The following is a 20,141-nucleotide window of genomic DNA, read 5'->3' on the forward strand; positions in this document are numbered from 1 at the left end:
AATAAATTTAAGTCAATGGTCCCTGTGGGTTTGTTCCTTATCAATAGGTTTCATCTTCTGATTAATAATAATAATAATAATAATAATAATAATAATAATAATAATTATTATTATTATTATAATTATAATAATTAAAGACTAAAAACATATTCTAGCAAGGGCTTTTGAACAAATCAAATGCCAGAGAAAAAATCCCAAGGACCGTCCAAACATCACGTGACCAAATCGATCTTTATAATATGAACGACTCTCAGCATTAACTGCCGCAAATCATGACGTGAAATTCCAGGTAATGACGTCATGATATGCAAATGAACTCTCTTCCACGTCACGTGGCATTGAATATCAGCAATTACCAAAGTTCTTTACCTGCTCGCCTCAGATTCAAACAGAAAATTATTCAGAGTGGTTCGTGACTGTAGGTTTCTGTCTCCTAATATTAGTAGTTATGACTTGGACCATCGACGGATGGTCTATTGTTTGTCAATTTTTCAGAAGTTGTATTTTAACAGAGATCTTTCGTAAGATCCCTGACCCCCTTTTACATGTCGAGAGCAACCTGATTCGCTGAACAGCAGAAGCGCCTACGCAGTAAATGTACCTCAATGTCAAACTTCTTAGTTCCAGAAGTCCTTTATTCCTCACACCGTTGGACTATGGAACAGCCTCCCTACTTCAGAAGTTCAAGCGAAGATTCAATACATTACTGCCCTAATGCTATTCTCCTTGTGCTTTAAAAATTTACAAAGCGAATTCTAGCGAGACTTTTGATAAAAACACGACGATCAACTAAAGTACATAGGTGACAATAACCATATATCTTTGCTGGCTTTCAAGATAGCAGAAAAACTGAGAGTTGCAACCACAATACACTATCTTTACTTTCCTGGTTTTAAAGATAATAGAAAAATTGAGACTTGCAACCACAATACCCTATCTTTACCTTGCTGGTTTTAAAGATAATAGAAAAATTGAGACTTGCAACCACAATACACTATCTTTACTTTGCTGGTTTTAAAGATAATAGAAAAATTGAGAGTTGCAACCACAATGCACTATCTTTACCTTGCTGGTTTTAAAGATAATAGAAAAATTGAGAGTTGCAACCACAATACCCTATCTTTACTTTGCTGGTTTTAAAGATAATAGAAAAATTGAGACTTGCAACCACAATACACTATCTTTACTTTGCTGGTTTTAAAGATAATAGAAAAATTGAGACTTGCAACCACAATACACTATCTTTACTTTGCTGGTTTTAAAGATAATAGAAAATTGAGACTTGCAACCACAATACACTATCTTTACTTTGCTGGTTTTAAAGATAATAGAAAAATTGAGACTTGCAACCACAATACCCTATCTTTACTTTGCTGGTTTTAAAGATAATAGAAAAATTGAGACTTGCAACCACAATACACTATCTTTACTTTGCTGGTTTTAAAGATAATAGAAAAATTGAGACTTGCAACCACAATACACTATCTTTACTTTGCTGGTTTTAAAGATAATAGAAAAATTGAGACTTGCAACCACAATACACTATCTTTACCTTGCTGGTTTTAAAGATAATAGAAAAATTGAGACTTGCAACCACAATACACTATCTTTACTTTGCTGGTTTTAAAGATAATAGAAAAATTGAGACTTGCAACCACAATACACTATCTTTACTTTGCTGGTTTTAAAGATAATAGAAAAATTGAGACTTGCAACCACAATACACTATCTTTACTTTGCTGGTTTTAAAGATAATAGAAAAATTGAGACTTGCAACCACAATACCCTATCTTTACTTTGCTGGTTTTAAAGATAATAGAAAAATTGAGACTTGCAACCACAATACACTATCTTTACTTTGCTGGTTTTAAAGATAATAGAAAAATTGAGACTTGCAACCACAATACACTATCTTTACTTTGCTGGTTTTAAAGATAATAGAAAAATTGAGACTTGCAACCACAATACACTATCTTTACTTTGCTGGTTTTAAAGATAATAGAAAAATTGAGACTTGCAACCACAATACACTATCTTTACTTTGCTGGTTTTAAAGATAATAGAAAAATTGAGACTTGCAACCACAATACCCTATCTTTACCTTGCTGGTTTTAAAGTTAATAGAAAAACTAAAGGTTACTGCAAAAATATACCAATATCTTTACAACGCTGGTTTTAAAGATAATAGAAAAAACTGGAGATTACAGTAAAAATACGCTAATATCTTTACCCTGCTAGTTTGAAAGAAAATAACAAAAATTGAAGATTACAGCAAAAATACACTGATAGTTTTACCTTGCTGGTAAAACTAGCAGAAATACACTAATATCTTCAACGCACTCAAAGATAACTGGATATCTTTACCTTGCTAGTCTTAAAGATAATAAGAAAACCTGAAGAATACAGCAAAAATACACTGATAGTTTTACCTTGCTGGTAAAACTAGCAGAAATACACTAATATCTTCAACGCACTCAAAGATAACTGGATATCTTTACCTTGCTAGTCTTAAAGATAATAAGAAAACCTGAAGATTACAGCAAAAAATACACTGATAGTTTTACCTTGCTGGTAAAACTAGCAGAAATACACTAATATCTTCAACGCACTCAAAGATAACTGGATATCTTTACCTTGCTAGTCTTAAAGATAATAAGAAAACCTGAAGATTACAGCAAAAATACACTAATACATTTACCACGCTGGTTTTAAAGATACAATAAGAAACAAGTAAAAAATGCGCCGAAGAAACTTCGGCGCAATCGAGTTTCCTCTACAGCCGCTACATCGTATAATCAAGGCCACCGAAATTAGATCCCATGAAACTTTAACCACGGCCCGCTCGCGGCCTATCCTATATCGTTGCCAGACGCACGATTATGGCTAAATTTCTCCTTAAATAAAATAAAAAACTACTGAGGCTAGAGGGCTGCAATTTGGTATGTTTGATGACTTGAGGGTGGATGGTCAACATAGCAATTTGCAGCCCTCTAGCCTCAGTAGTTTTTAAGATCTGAGGGCGGATAGTAAAAAGTGTGGATAGAATAAAGTGCGGACGGACAGACAAAGCCAGCACAACAGTTTACTTTTACAGAAAACTAAAATTGAAGGTTACAGCAAGAATACACTAGTATCTTCAACGCACTCAAAGATAACTGGGTATCACAGTGCCCCCCATCACTGAATCATAATAAGATAGTGACACAGAACACACTGAAATGAAAGGGCAGGAAAATAAATGAGAGAGTGTAATTTCATTTCTCGGCTTCCGTCCACTGACACGAAACTAAGCTAAACCTGATTAAATTGAATTAGAGTGAAAGCAAAACAAGAACTTTCTATATTTATTTTTTTTTATTTTCTGGGGCTTATGTCAACATGACTTCCTGTCACGGACATTCTTGTGTCTTTTCTTGTTCCTTGAAAATAAAAAAAAACTCCTCAAGCAAACGTGAAACTAAGCTAGACCCGATTAAACTGAATTAGAGTGAAAGCAAAACAAGAACTTTCTATATTTTTTTTTTATTTTCTGGGCGTTATGTCAACATGACTCCCTGTAACGAACATTCTTGTGTCTTTTCTTGTTCTTTGAAAAAAAAACTTCTTAAGCAAGGGTAAAACTAAGCTAGGCCTGATTAAATTGAATTAGAGTGAAAACACAACAAGGACGTTTTACTTTTAATTTTCTGGGCGTTATGTCAACATGACTTCCTGTAACGAACAAACTTGTGTCTTTTTTTCTTGCTTTTTGGAAAAAATAACACGTTTCAAGCAAGGGTGAAATTAAGCTAGACCAAATTAACTTGAATTAGCGTGAAAGCAAAACAAGAACGTTTTAGTTTTTTACTTCCAGGGCGTTATGTCAACATGACTTCCTGTCACGGACATTCTGGTGTCTTTTTTCCTTGTTCTTTGAAAAAAAAAAAAAAAAAAAAAAAAAAAAACTTCTCAAGCAAGGGTGAAATTAAACAGACCAGATTATTTTGTAGAGTAAAAAAAAAATACAAGAACTTTTATTTTTTTTAACCTTCTGGGCGCTATATCAACATGATTTTATGTCAACATGACCGACCGTCACGAACTTGTCAATAAAAAGTGGACATTCTTGTGTTTTTTTCTTGTAAACAAAAAAAAAAAAAAACACAAAAAAACGCTTTTCAAGCAAGGGTAAAGCAAAACAATTCCAGCGTGACTACTGTTAATTCATTTGTTAAACTTGCCTGTTTTCCTAATAAATGATATCTCCTTTCTGTATTTCCCATTACCTTATGTTACTTCTTTCTAATGAACACCATATTCTTTGGAAGCTCGAATTTCAAGTCAGTGGCCCCTGTGGTGGGATTGTTCCATATGAATAGGGTTCATCTTCTGAATAATAATAATAATAATAATAATAATAATAATAATAATAATAATAATAATAATAATAATAACAACAAGAGGTGAAAGGAAAGTAACAACAAGTTGCAAATGTAAATAATCGTCTATCAACAATAACAAATGGAAGATACTACACAACAACCGATCAGTTGTAATTTGCAAAATATTTTCCTGATACATTTTAAGCTAAGCCTTAAAATTTTACATTACGGGCCCAATATCTGTCAGAACTAAAGTAAAATATAAAAAAATCTTATATTCTAAGTAGGGTGATCCCTTTACTTATAAATCAGTCTAGAAGTGGACCTAAAAAACTTATATGTTCGCAGATTGAAATAAGACGAAAAATTCATTATTATTATTATTATTATTATTATTATTATTATTATTATTATTATTATTATTATTCAGAAGAAGAAGAACCCTATTCATATGGAACAAGCCCACCACAGGGGACACTGACTTAAAATTCAAGCTTCCAAAGAATATTATGGTGTTCATTATTATTATTATTATTATCATTATTATTATTATTATTATTATTATTATTATTATTATTATTATTATTGCTCAGAAGATGAACCCTATTCATATGGAACAATCCCACCACAGGGGCCACTGACTTGAAATTCAAGAAGCTTCCAAAGAATATTATGGCGTTCATTAGAAAGAAGTAACAGAAGGCAATGGGAAATACAGAAAGAAGAGATCACTTATTGAAAAAAGAAAAAATAAATTAACAATACTAACTCCTTCCTTATCACAATTCGGACCGCTTATTTCATCTAATGAAGAAATTGTCTGATAATTAGGCACATTTAAAAGTATATTCCAACCTTATTATTATTTTTTGTTTTTTTAATCTTGGATTAAAAAAAAACTGGAAATAACTTTTATGCGAAGTTTGTGCTAGATGAGTGAACGAACTCAAAGTGTACACAAACATATTTTAAGTATGTGTATATACAGTACATATGTATATATAATATATATATAATATATATAAATATATTTATGTATATATATGTAACTACATACATATATATATATACATAATACATACATACATACATACATACCGTACATACATACATACATACACACATACATACAAATTCAATCATCAAGAGACTTCGCTCCCTACGACAAGGCGGTGCCCACGTCACGACTTCAATGCAAATTGAAATTGAAAACAGGGAACAGCGAAATCATTATCTACCGACGATTGCACTTGGTAAATTCTGTAAGTCTCTGAGTCTGTAATTCTGTAAGTCTGTAAGTCTGTAATCCCCATTCGTCTGCAGTGGACAGACCGAACTATGGCGCCCGGGGTCTTTTCTACTTAAGTGCTTGTTTAGACCGGTGGCAAATGGAAGCCATAACACCAACACAGATTAACACTCGAATATCAATGCACATACACAACAAACAGCTTGGATTTGCGAAAGCGTTCATAACGTCACAAAAATATATAAGGGGTGTATTCCCCTTAAAAAGGAATATCTAGTGTAATATTTCAGATGGAAAAACTGAGATGGAATCATAAAATTGTGGCGTAACGTTTTAAAGGGAAATATAACAAAATGGATTAAGAAATGAAGTCATTAAATTAAAAACAAAATATTAAATGGAAAAAGAGAGATGCAGCAAAATGAATTAGGAAATGAAATAATAAAACTACAAACAAAATACCATAGAGAAAAATAGAGATATGGCAAAATGAAGTAAGAAATGAAGTCATAAAGTTAAAAACAAAATATTAAAGGGAAAAACAGAAATACAGCAAAATGAATTAGGAAATGAAATCGTAAAATTACAAACAAAATACCAGAGAGAAAAACAGAGATGGAGCAAAATGAACTCAGAAATGAAATCATAAAATTAATGGCGTAACATTTCAAAGGGAAATATAGCAAAAAGGATTAAGAATGAATTCATAAAATTAAGAACAAAATACCAGAGAGGAAAACAGAGATAGAGCAAAATGAAGTAAAAAATGAAACCGTAAAATTAAAAACGGAATATCTAGTGTAACATTTCAAAGGGAAGTACAGCAAAATGGATTAAGAAATGAAATCATAAAATTAAAACAACATGCCAGAGAGGAAAAACAGATATGCAAAATGAACTCAGAATTGAAATCATAAAATTAAAAACGGAATATCTAGTGTAGCATTTCAAGAATAAAAACAGACATAATAAATAATAATTAATAAATGGAAACAAAAAATTAAAACAAAATATCTAGTGTAACAGTTCGAAGGAAAACATCACACAAAACTAATAAATGGAATAAAAAAAATTAAAAACAGAATACCTACTGTAACATCTCGAAGGGAAAAACATATATAACAACATTAAGAAATTAAATCATAAAATTAATAAGACTAAAAAAAGAGAAAAATTAAAAATAAAGCAAAACTAAGAAACGAGATCATAAAAGCAACAGAAAAGAAAGAAAATAGAAAAAAAAAAATCAGAAAACAGACCAATCTCCCGGCTAAGTTCGCCCTCCCCAAAATTCTTGAAAAACAAAACACGCAACTCAGATGGGCGCCGGTGTTAAATGGAATGAATAAGATCTCTAGATTTAGCTTTTACACGACAAAGGATTTAAAGGAGAGAGAGAGAGAGAGAGAGAGAGAGAGAGAGAGAGAGAGAGAGAGAGAGAGAGAGAGAGAGAGAGTGCGGAACGCGGAAATTTTTGCACAGCAACAATGCTCATTAGTACTTCTCCAGTTATTATTATTATTATTATTATTATTATTATTATTATTATTATTCTCATCTGACTAATGTATTTTGCATCGTTTACTCTATGTGAAATCTGCATGTGATTTCGTCCTAATACAATTCTCCTTGCATTTTCATAATTAACTTACATTTTTATCTATTTCTATTAATTTGTTTATTCTGTTTTTTCTCCTTTATTAAGTGAGATCTCTTCTTTCCGTATTTCTCTTTACCTCCTGTTAGTTCTTTCGAATGAACACCATAATATTCTTTGGAAGCTTCTTGAATTTCAAGTCAGTGGCCCCTGTGGTGGGCTTGTTCCATATGAATAGGGTTCGTCTTTTGAATAATAATAATAATAATAATAATAATAATAATAATAATAATAATAATAATAATAATAATAATAATAATAATAATAATAATAATAATATTCTTTAGAAGCTTCTTGAATTTCAAGTCAATGGCCCCTGTGGTGGGCTTGGTCCACATGAATTGGGTTCGTCTTTTGAACAATAATAATAATAATAATAATAATAATAATAATAATAATAATAATAATAATAATAATAATAATAATAATATAATAATAATAATAAACAGGAAAATTCGTGAGTTCCGAATCCTCTCTCTCTCTCTCTCTCAGCCTCACGAAAGCGCAAGAGAGCGAGTTTGAAAAAAAATTCATAGAGAAAAAATCAAAAGAACGAAATAATAATGCTAATAATAGGAACACAAAAGCGTTAATGATTTCCATTCATCTGGTATTTAAAGGGACAGTGTAAATCCGCTGTGTGCTGAGCGACCTTGACGGATGATGATGATGATATGACGATATGATGTCATATGATCGTGAGACTGGCGTGATTTGTTTGTTATGATGATGATGATAATGATGTTGACGATAACAGCAGTGTCATTGTCATTGTCAGTGTCACAATGTCTGTGTCGAGGTGTCATTTCTGAACATCGGTTTTTCCAAATCTCTTTGGTGTCAATGGGAAATATTAAATTCAATCATTTTTCCATAAGGGTTTTGCTCAAGTTCGTTATACGATAATTATTGTCGTGAATTTGAAAAAAAAAAAAGATTTTGTCATAATGTGAAAAAAGGAAAAAAATTTGTCATACTGTGGGAAAAAAGAAAATTTTTGTCAAATGTGAAAAGAAAATTTTTTGTCATGTGAAAAAAAATCGTCATAATGTGAAAAAAAATTTGTCATGTGGAAAAAAAATTGTCATAATGTGGAAAAAAAAGAAAATTTTTCCTAATGTGAAAAAAGAAATAATTTTTTCATAATGTGGAAAAAAGAAAAATTTTGTCATAATGTCAAAAAACAATTTTGTCAATGTAAAAAAAAAAAATAGAAATTTTGTTATAATGTGAAAAAAAGTTTGTCATAATGTGAAAAAGAGAAAAAATGTATTTTTAACCAAACTACAACACTACCGTTTGACAGAACGTCAACCCGGACCGAAAAAAATCCACCGATATTAATAATAAAATAAATTACTAAAAAAAAAAAAATGCAAATTTCCCCACAACGACCACAAACAAATCAAGAGTATTATTCGAATCTTACCTTTGCTGAGTTTCGCGGGAAAATGTTAGAAGATGTAGAAGAAGAAGAATACGAAGAAGATGATGGCGATGACTCCTGTCGAGAGAGGGGCCTTCTTCACAAAACGATCCCGCTGGTCGCAAATAATTTTGCCCCGAAAATGATTCCTTTCTCTATTATTTTTTTGGTCAGTTCCTCATGGCGTCCACGACAGAGAAAGACAGAGACAGAGATCCAGAGACCCGAGCGTCTTATCACCAGAACCTTTTTCCCCCACTGGGTCGAACCACTGAGTAGTCGTCGAGAATCGCCGTGATTTTCGAGGAGGAGAGTGTGGGAGAATACGAGGAGGAGGTGGTGGTTGTTGGTGTTGTAGGAGGAGGAGGAGGAGGAGGAGGAGGAGGAGGAAGTGGTGGTGGAGGAGGAGGAGGGACGAAGGGCCCACACACACACGGACTCGAGAGCGGGAGCAGGGGAACCACTGCAGTCTTCACCTTGTGGTGCGGCCACGGCCTCTGCTCTTCGCCCTTTGATTTTCCCTCGCTTGGATGTCCCGACTCTGCCCTCCCCTCCTCCTCCTCCTGTCCCTCTTCCTCCTCCTCCTCCTCCTCCACCCGGCGCACATGCGCAATCCTCCTCCTCCTCCTCCTCCTCCTCCTCCTGGCTGGCTGGCTCTCCGGCTGGCCCCTCCAGACCTAGGACAGGGCAGGGAAGGCTGCCACTCCCCCCGCCCTCCACCCAGCCCCTAATTGGAGTCATTACATTGGTTAAACTTACATGTCATCCAATCGATCAAGTTTGCCCGGGGAAAAAAAATAATAAAAAAGGCGCGAACGCCCGGCTGTGGCGCGCAGCCTTCCCGCCCAATTATTGATGACTTGTGGTTAAACACGCGGCTGGTAGGCCAGCGCACGATAATTTGGTGTTGCTTATGTCGGCCCAGAGATCATAGCAAGGTTCATCTCTCTCTTTCTCTTTCTCTCTCTCAAACTCTCTCTCTCACTCTCTCGGCGGCACTTAAGACGACGCCTCGTCCCTTGGGCATTCCCTGGCACGTTTCATTACACTGTCACGAGGGCACAAGCCGAGTGGATCTAATGAGTACACGTGACTGTATGAATTTCATGAAACTAATCAGCCTGACTTTGAAAATGAAGTTTCATTCAACAGAAATATTTGCAATATCAAATATACGAAGCACAAGCAAACACGACAGTCATGAACATTACGAGAAATCGGTTCACTACCATTCAACGGCTATCAAATCCTTTCCTCCTGAGAGAGAGAGAGAGAGAGAGAGAGAGAGAGAGAGAGAGAGAGAGAGAGAGAGAGAGAGAGGGGGAATGATGCATCTTTCGCATCCCTTGGAAGTTCCGTACTTGATACAATTTCATCAGGGGGAATCTCAAATTTGAGAGGAGTTGCCAGGGGGCTATGAGTGACCCACGCAATCAGAGGGGGAGGGAGGTAGGTTGGAAAAGGAGGGGGGAGGAGGGGGAGGGGGAAAAAGAGGGATAACTCCGTGATTAAAATTGTCTTTGTATGGTACACTCTCTCTCTCTCTCTCTCTCTCTCTCTCTCTCTCTCTCTCTCTCTCTCTCTCGGAAACGCTCTGTGGCATCACAATACTATTCTGATGAAAAAAATTATTTTAAAGAAGATATTAAATAAAAAAGGCTTTATGGTAATATATATATATATATATATATATATATATATATATATATATATATATATATATATATATATATACAATTTTATTACGACATCAAGTTATGTGGGTTAACAAGCTCACTGCATTTCTTCTTTATCCTTAGTATTAAAGTTACTTCCAACTGCACTTATATATACACACACACATACATATATACATATATATGTATGCATGTAAGTATGTATATATACACATATATAATACATATATATAGAAGATGGAGGAAAAACTTCACCTGTTGCCCGATCTGACACTGTCAATGGTCCCCTGTGCTAAGAGAGAGAGAGAGAGAGAGAGAGAGAGAGAGAGAGAGAGAGAGAGAGAGAGAGAGAGATGAACCTTACAGGAGCTCTGACTAACCAATCAAGCGTTTGTCTCTTTATTGTCAAGAGAATAAAAAAGAATAAAATGAGAGTTAGGGAGAGTTCGTGTTCATGTCAGCTGGAATATATAACTGTTCTAAAAATTCTGTTCTCGACAGAGATTTCATCTTAATCATCTTCATGTTCTTGAGCTGTTCTTGGAATGGACTGGAATATAAGATTTAGGCCAAAGGCCAAGCGCTGGGACCTATGAGGAGGTTATTCAACGCTGGAATGGGAATTGAGAGGAATAAGAAGGTCTTAAATTTGGAACACTGTGATGTCTGTAGGTGTAATCTACTGAACAAATGATTTTAAGAGAAAATAAATAATTTAAAAATGCGCCGAAGTTTCTGTACAGCCGCTACAGCGTATACTCAAGACCACCGAAAATAGATCTATCTTTCGGTGATCTTGGTATCATGCTGTATGATTCGCGGCCAACGAAACTTTAACCACGGCCGGGTTGTGGCCTATCCTATATCGTTGCCAGACGCACGATTATGGTTAACTTTAATATTAAATAAAATCAAAACTACCGAGGAGGCTAGAGGGCTGCAATTTGGTAAGTTTTATGATTGGAGGGTGGATGATCAACATACCAATTTGCAGCCCTCCAGCCTCAGTAGTTTTTAAGATCTGAGGGCGGACAGAAAAAGTGCGGACAGAAAAAACTGCGGACAGAAAACGTTGCCAGACAGAAGAAAGTGCGGACAAAAAAAAAGTGAAAAAAGTGCGGACGGACAGACAAAGCCGGCGCAATAGTTCTGTAGACCAGCTCAAAATATTTGAAAGTAAAAGCACAAAAATTTTGTATACAAATAACTTTAAGACTTTAGGAGAAATAACAAAAAAAAAAAAGGAATGCAAATTTGACGACCTGCTCAAAACATTTTTGACAACGATGCACAAACATTTCTAAAGTATTTGCTAATAAATGATCCCGAGGCTAAATGTTCCATTTTTGACATATCAATCAAACTCGGATTTGCCCTTAACCCGTTTTCTGAAGCCACGATTTCACTATTTTTAAGTGGCAGGCAATTTACCAAGTAATACGTGCACGGAAATGTGTTAGAGAAAAAATTAAATGTAATTGCAAAGAAAGAAATTCAATGTATTTTCAAAAGAAAAAATTAAATTTAATTGTAAAGAAAAAATAATTGTAATTGCAAAGAAAAAATAATCACAAATAAAAAAATGCAACTGCAAAGAAAAATTAAATGTAATTGCAAAGAAAAAATTCAGTGTAATTGCAAAGAAAAAATAAATGTAATTGCAAAAAAATAAATGTAATTGCAAATAAAAAATAAATGTACTTGCAAAAAGTAAATGCAGTTACAAAGAAAACATATATGTAATTGCAAAGAAAAAATATAAGTAATTTCAAAGAAAAAATAAATGTATTTACGAAGAAAAATAATTTAATTGCAAAGAAAAGTTCAAATGTTACTGCAATGCAAAGGCTGCACGTAACTGCAAAAGAAAAAATTAATTTAACTGAACAGAAAAAATAAATGTAATTACAAAGAAAAAATTAAATTCAATTGCAAAGAAAAAAATAAATGTAGTTGCAAAGAAAAAATTAAATGTAATTGCAAAGGAAAAATAAATGTAATTGCAAAGGAAAAAAATTAATGTAACTGCAAAGAAAAATAAATGTATTTGCGAAGAAAAATGAAATTTAATTGCAAAGAAAAAATAAATGTAGTTGCAAAGAAAAAAATTAAATGTAACTGCACAGAAAAACTTTTATATATATATATATATATATATATATATATATATATATATATATATATATATATATATATATATATATATATATATATATATATAATAAACAGAACAATCTACATTTTGCGTACCGTATCGATAGGCGTCATGAATCATCCCATTTTTAATTCGCGTTGCAGTTGCACGAAAAAGTCAGCGCTGAAACAAATTCAAAAAGTCGAATTTTCTTTCGCGCCGTCGAGGTTGGGTGACTCAGGAGAGTCAGCCCAGCTGACTGCAGGTTTGGCCACTTTGTATCATAAAGAGGGGAATACATCTATCTCTCTCTGTAACACAAACAAATGCACATACATACACACATAGACACATGCATGTATGTATATATATATATATATATATATATATATATATATATATATATATATATATATATATATATATATATATATATATATATATATATATATATATATATATATATAGTTTGTGTGCATGTGTACAACAAAGTCACAAACACACAATCCTGTAGCCGTATGTTCTGTAGGAAAAAAAAAGCGAAAGGGGCTTCCAGCAATATCAACTCTTTGTAAATAATGGGATTGAAGAGAACCAATACATTTGTAAACAGTGGGAACAGGAACGCTTAACAACTTAGTCAATAATGACCAAATCCAGTACATATATATATCTCTTGACAAGCATCGTTTTACGAGTTATATTATCAACTTTCACCCGTTCCATTCTTTACTTTTTTTTACAGATTATCAGCTTTCACCCGTTTTATTCTATATTTTGTTTACCTATTGTTCTGATATCCCGGGAGCGGGTTCGAATCCTGCAAAATTCCGTTCTCCATATCGGATCTTACGCTTTGTAGTGACAAGCGTTTGCAGAAAGTGTAAAGAGGAGGACATTGTGGTTATTCTCGCTCTCTCTCTCTCTCTCTCTCTCTCTCTTGTATATATACATAAATAAATAGACATATAACATTAATACATATATACTGTATATATATGTATACATACACATATACAGATATACATATATAAATATCTATTTATACTTTTATATATATATATATATATATATATATATATATATATATATATATATATATATATATATATATATATATATATATATATATAGAGAGAGAGAGAGAGAGAGAGAGAGAGAGAGAGAGAGAGAGAGAGAGAGAGAGAGAGAGAGAGAAAACCACGAATACATCTAGCAAGCAAAGGCACACAAGAACACATAAACAAAAAAAACAAAAGTGTGAGTTTCGTCAACTCTTCCCTTTTATTATTTGTGTTGGCATAATAAAACTTCGCCGGCGTGAGAATCGAGCCCTTCCGTTCCACCAGACGCAGGCGCCGCCGCCGCCGCCGCCGCCGTCCCTCGAGTTAATTAGGAAATCTATTAGGAAAAAAAAAACTCTATTTTTCCGCTTCTTTTCACCTCAGGGAACGCGGGAATTTTTGCTGTCCATAAACTGAAATCGACTCCGCATAAATAATAAATGCTTCTTTTAATGTCTCTTCGCAAAGGAAGGGTTCTTTAACTCTTCTATTTCGTCTTGTGGTCCCGTTATTATTATTATTATTATTATTATTATTATTATTATTATTATTATCATTATTATTATTATTATTATTATTATTATTATTATTATTATTATTATTATTATGTAATACAACTCCATGACCTATTTGGTCCCAGTGCTTGGCGTCTGACCTAGACCTGGTCTCTCGTTCTAATCATTCGGGCCAGCCCCAGTGGACTAGTTAAAGTATTTTAATAATAATAATAATAATAATAATAATAATAATAATAATAATAATAATAATCATTCACAATCTCGTGAAAAACAGTCTGTGTAATAAAATTCTACAATTATATAGTAAATATATTATGTAAAATAAACAAACAAAGACTTGGAAACACTTGAGGAATACCGTTCAGGTATTTGAAGCTCTTTGCTTGTTTTTTTTACATAATAATATATTTACTATACACTTACTATATATTTGTATGTTTAGTTTACATAATAATATATTTACTATATAATTATGGTTTTTTATTACACATTATTATTATTATTATTATTATTATTATTATTATTATTTAACCAGACCACTGAGCTGACTATCAGCTCTCATAGTTCTGGCCAGAAGGATTAGAACGAAATACCAGGTCCAGGTCAGAGGCCAAGCACTGGGGCCAAATAGGTCATTCAGCGTGGAGATGAACAGAATGTAACAGAATATAGAATTTAGGCCAAAGACCAAGCGCTGGGAACTATGAGGTCATCAGCGCTGAAAGGGAAAAACATGAACGGAGGCACAGTGAAAGGTATGAAAGGGCTTGCAGCCAGGGGCAGATGGGGTGCTATAAAGAACCTTAAGTAATGCCCACAGTGAATCGCATGAGGTGCACTGACGACACTTTCTCCCTAAGGGCATAAGAGATATGAAGCACAAAGATCTGAAGGTGAAACTGGGAGATAAAACAACACAGTTGCACTAAGAAGTAATACTCAGAGAAGCTGGACAGCAAGAATGTAGGGAGGAAGTGGGAATGGAGGTAAAGTAAATGGCTAAAAAAAGTTGGTGTGACTGACTGGAAGATCGGACCTTTCTCATTTAGCGAAGTGGATAGACATTTTCGAGAGAATGCAACATTAACAGAAAGCACTTTTGTTTAGATGCTTTATATATATATATATATATATATATATATATATATATATATATATATATATATATATATATATATATATATATATATATATATATACACAGTGTATATATATATATATATATATATATATATATATATATATATATATATATATATATATATATATATATCCATCATTAGAAGAATTGATATATATATATATATATATATATATATATATATATATATATATATATATCCAATTCAGAATTTTACAGACATACTTTCTCTCTCTCTCTCTCTCTTTCTCCCAACCCAAATTCAACGGAAGGCGAAAAACGCATCTCCCCTGATGCGTTCATCAGCGCCATTTCGCAAAGAATTCTGCAAATCATAAATTCACCAACAGGAATTTTGCTTTCGAAGCAAATCCTACATTCTCTTTATTTATCCTTTTATTCTTTTTAGTTTTCTGTAAAAGAAACCTGTTGTGCCGGCTTTGTCTGTCCGTCCGCACTTTATTCTGTCCGCACTTTTTGCCGTCTGCACTTTTTTCTGTACGCCCTAAAATCTTGAAAACCACTGAAGCTAGAGGGCTGCAAATTGGTATGTTGATCATCCACCCTCCAATCATCAAACGTACCAAATTGCAGCCCTCCAGCCTCAGTAGTTTTTATTTTATTTAAAGGTAAAGTTAGCCATGATCGTGCGTCTGGCACCGGTAGAGGTACCAACAACACAGGCCACCACCGGACCTTGGCTGAGTTTCATGGCCCGCGGCTAAGGATTTCATGGGCCGTGGCTGAGGCCACCACCAGCCTCGGCTGAGTTTCATGGCCCGCGGCTAAGGATTTCATGGGCCGTGGCTGAGGCCACCACCGGCCCGTGGCTGAGTTTCATGGTCCACGGCTAAGGATTTCATGGGCCGTGGCTGAGGCCACCACCGGACCTTGGCTGAATTTCATGGCCCGCGGCTAAGGATTTCATGGGCCGTGGCTGAGGCCACCACCGGCCCGTGGCTGAGTTTCATGGCCCACGGCTAAGGATTTCATGGGCCGTGGCTGAGGCCACCACCGGACCGTGACTGAGTTTCATGGCCTGCGGCTAAGGATTTCATGGGCCGTGGCTGAGGCCACCACCGGACTTTGGCCGAGTTTCACGGCCCGCGGCTAAGGACTTCATGGGCCGTGGCTGAGGCCACCACCGGACCGTGACTGAGTTTCATGGGCCGTGGCTGAAAGTTTCATACAGCATTATACGCCGTACAGAAAACTCGATTGCGCCGCAGATCGGCGCATTTTTAACTTGTTTTTTACTCAGTTCTGTTACATCCACTCCATCCACTCCACTCCACGCCACGGCCACTGGCTCTTGACTCTATTGACGTCTCTCGCACCCTATTCAGTTCTCCCCTTGTCTCTTAAAGGCTCCTTTTATCGACAGACACACAGACAGAGAGAGACACACACAGACACACAGACATATACAACCTCCTGCGTCTCTAAGGCAATCACTGGAACTCGAACCTGTTAGGAATAGGAATACGCACAGTATATCTCTGGAAGGCAAAACGTCCGCCCGTGCTCTCTCTCTCTCTCTCTCTCTCTCTCTCTCTCTCTCTCTCTCTCTCTATTGCACACACTCTCTCTCTCTCTCCCTCTCTAATATCACACACAATAACACACTCCCTCTCACACACGCTCCCCCCACTCTCTCTCTCTCTCTCTCTCTTTTACACACACACACACTCTCTCTCTCTCTCTCTCTCTCTCTCTCTGTGTTACACACACACACTCTCTCTCTCTCTCACTCTCTAATATCACACACTCTCACTCTCTTATCAACACTAACACTCTCCCTCTCACGCACACTCCCCACTCTCAAGCTCTCTCTCTCTCTCTCTCTCTCTCTCTCTCTCTCTCTCTCTCCACACCACCACCACCACCACCACGGCCGCCCATCCATTAATAAAAAGAGAGAAAGTAATCCATTCGACAGTCCCCTCCGTAACCACCGAAATCCTTTTCACTAGATTAATCCCTTTTTCAATATTTATGGCACACCTTCCCTTTTGTTCTCGCACCCGGGCTTAAACATCAGCCAACTCTTTCCATTTGCGTGGGAACACCTACCTAACTACAACAACTCGTCTTCCTGTTCCTCCTCCTCCTCCTCCTGCTGATGCTGATGCAACAACAATAACAGCAACATAAGCGAGAGTAGCTGAAGCAACAATACCAACAACACAAGCAAGAGTAGCTGAAGCAACAATACCAACAACACAAGCAAGAGTAGCTGAAGCAACAATACCAACAACACAAGCAAGAGTAGCTGATGCAACAATAACAACACCATAAGCAAGAGTAGCTGAAGCAACAATACCAACAACACAAGCAAGAGTAGCTGATGCAACAATAACAACACCATAAGCAAGAGTAGCTGAAGCAACAATACCAACAACACAAGCAAGAGTAGCTGAAGCAACAATACCAACAACACAAGCAAGAGTAGCTGATGCAACAATAACAACACCATAAGCAAGAGTAGCTGAGCAACAATACCAACAACACAAGCAAGGTAGCTGAAGCAACAATACCAACAACACAAGCAAGAGTAGCTGATGCAACAATAACAACACCATAAGCAAGAGTAGCTGAAGCAACAATACCAACAACACAAGCAAGAGTAGCCGATGCAATAAATACTACAACAACATAAGCAAGAGTAGCTGACGCAACAACAACAACGTAGGCAAGAGTAGCTGAAGCAACAATAACAACAACATAAGCAAGAGTAAGTGAAGCAACAACACCAACAACGTAGGCAAGAGTAGCTGAAGCAACAATAACAATAACATAGGCAAGAGTAGCTGGAGCAACAACAACAACGTAGGCAAGAGTAGCTGAAGCAACAATACCAACAACGCAAGCAAGAGTAGCTGAAGCAACAATAACAACATAAGCAAGAGTAGCTGAAGCAACAACAACAGCAACAACGTAGGCAAGAATAGCTGAAGTAACAATAACAACAACACAAGCAAGAGTAGCTGAAGCAACAACAACACAAGCAAGAGTAGCTGAAGCAACAACAACAAAAGCAAGAGTAGCTGAAGCAACAACAACACAAGCGAGAGTAGCTGAAGAAACATCAACATTAGCAAGAGTAGCTCAACAACAACAAACTGCAACAAACAACACCAACGCCATCCTCCTCCCCTCTCTGCTGATACAACAACAACAACAACAACAGCAGCAGCAGTAGCAGTAGGAGTGGGAACAATAGCAACAGGAGTAGCAACAACAACAATAACAAATTACAACAAACACTGCCAACAACAACAACCTGCTCCTCCTCCTCCTTTCCCTGTTACAACAACAACAACAACAACAACAGCAGTAGGAGCATGAGCAACAACAGCAAAAGAAGCAGTAGTAGGAGCACCAACAACAACAGCAGGAGCACCAACAACAACAGCAGGAGCAACTACAACGACAGCAGCAGCAGGAGATACAACAGCAGGAGCAACAACAACATCAGGAGCAGGAAGGACAACAACAGCAGGAGCAACAAAAACAACAACAGTAGAAGTAGGAAAAACAACAAGAACAGTAGCAGCAGGAACAATACCAATAGCAAAAACAGCAGCAGGAACAACAACAGCAGCAGCAGCTGCAGTAGCAGAAGCAACAACAGCAATAGCAGTAACAACAGTAGCAGCAGGAACAATACCAACAGCAAAAGCAGTAGCAGAAGCAACAACAACAATAGCGGTAATAACAACAACAACAGTAGCAGCAGGAACAACACAAACAGCAAAAGCAGTAGCAGGAACAACAACAGCAAAAGCAGTAGCAGGAACGACCACAACAATAGCAACACGAGCAACCACACCAACACCATCCCCAACGAACAGCATCCAACAACACCACCACCACCGCCAACCTACTTAAAAACCCCAGGGGTTTGGGGGGGGGGAAGAGACAGGGAAGAGTAGGGGGGGTGGAAGGGAAGGGGATGGGGGTCGCCGTCACCTGGAAGCAGCAGAAGCAGAAGCAGGAGCAGGAGCAGGAGCAGGAGTGTTCAACTCATCTGGAGTGATGATTATTATCTTGTATCGGGAGCGTTCCATTTTCGTTCTATTTACTTTCCACCGGCGCCCTACAAATCCATTTCGGTCCCCTTCGCTTAAAACCTTGATTCTATATCATTCATGACTTAATGCTGTTCTTGATTCAAAGGCGGTTATTACAGCATTCCCCTTCCCCTTCCTCTTCCCCTTCTCCCTCCTTGCCATTCTGCCTCCCCCTCCCTCCCTTCCCCTCTGCCAGCAGCCAGCATCTAATGCCTGATTCAATTTCAGTTCCCTTTTGATCGGGAATATGCATGCAAGTACAGTATATATGTTTATATACATGTGTGTCTGTAAGTATGTGTATATATATATATATATATATATATATATATATATATATATATATATATATATATATATATATATATAGTCAAATATTACACGCTTATCACCTTAATAAGTAAATACAGCACAAACATGTTGATGAGTACGCACTAACGTACAAACATAAAAGCACCATGCATTTAATCACAAACGGCTGAGTGAAACTCCTAGCAATAAAGATGGGGGCGAATTAGCACTGGTAAAGAAAATGAACCGATTATCTGCACGTGATCTGGTCATGTAGGAAGAACGGGAGAGAGAGAGATGCGTGAATCTGTTCTTTAAATAAAACTTTTAGAACCAGTTAATAGGTTAGAAGTAAATGGTCAATCAAGACAGGAGATAAATAAAGTAAAAATAAGTAATACATTCTGCTCTTTTCTGATAGAATATTTCAGGACTCCTATTTAAAAACTTCCTTTTTGTTAGTCTATCTTCCCAAAACAGACTAAAATTCTTGAAACCATCTTTTTCGTGACCTTTCCGCTTCTTATAACATCCATCAACCCTGAAGTTGG

General features: G+C 36.0%; 2 protein-coding genes across 2 annotated transcripts in view; both read right to left on the reverse strand.

The window, feature by feature from the left end:
* LOC136825804 (ras-associated and pleckstrin homology domains-containing protein 1-like) overlaps positions 1-9,240 on the reverse strand; it is a 150,017-nt gene extending 140,777 nt beyond the window's left edge. Inside the window, exon 1 of the mRNA XM_067082734.1 lies at positions 8,697-9,240. The gene's annotated coding sequence lies outside the window, so the exon portion shown is untranslated. The remainder of the gene's footprint in view (positions 1-8,696) is intronic.
* A 5,520-nt stretch (positions 9,241-14,760) lies between these two features.
* LOC136825618 (calphotin-like) lies at positions 14,761-19,083 on the reverse strand. The gene is made up of 4 exons (XM_067082205.1): positions 18,510-19,083; positions 17,764-18,303; positions 17,300-17,714; positions 14,761-14,803 (listed from the first exon to the last, which is right to left on the reverse strand). The coding sequence occupies exons 1-4, from the start codon at positions 19,081-19,083 to the stop codon at positions 14,761-14,763; spliced, it is 1,572 nt and encodes a 523-aa protein (XP_066938306.1).
* Positions 19,084-20,141: the final 1,058 nt, after the last annotated feature.

The sequence above is a fragment of the Macrobrachium rosenbergii genome, chromosome 39 (assembly GCF_040412425.1).
Source record: "Macrobrachium rosenbergii isolate ZJJX-2024 chromosome 39, ASM4041242v1, whole genome shotgun sequence".
NCBI lineage: Eukaryota > Metazoa > Arthropoda > Malacostraca > Decapoda > Palaemonidae > Macrobrachium > Macrobrachium rosenbergii.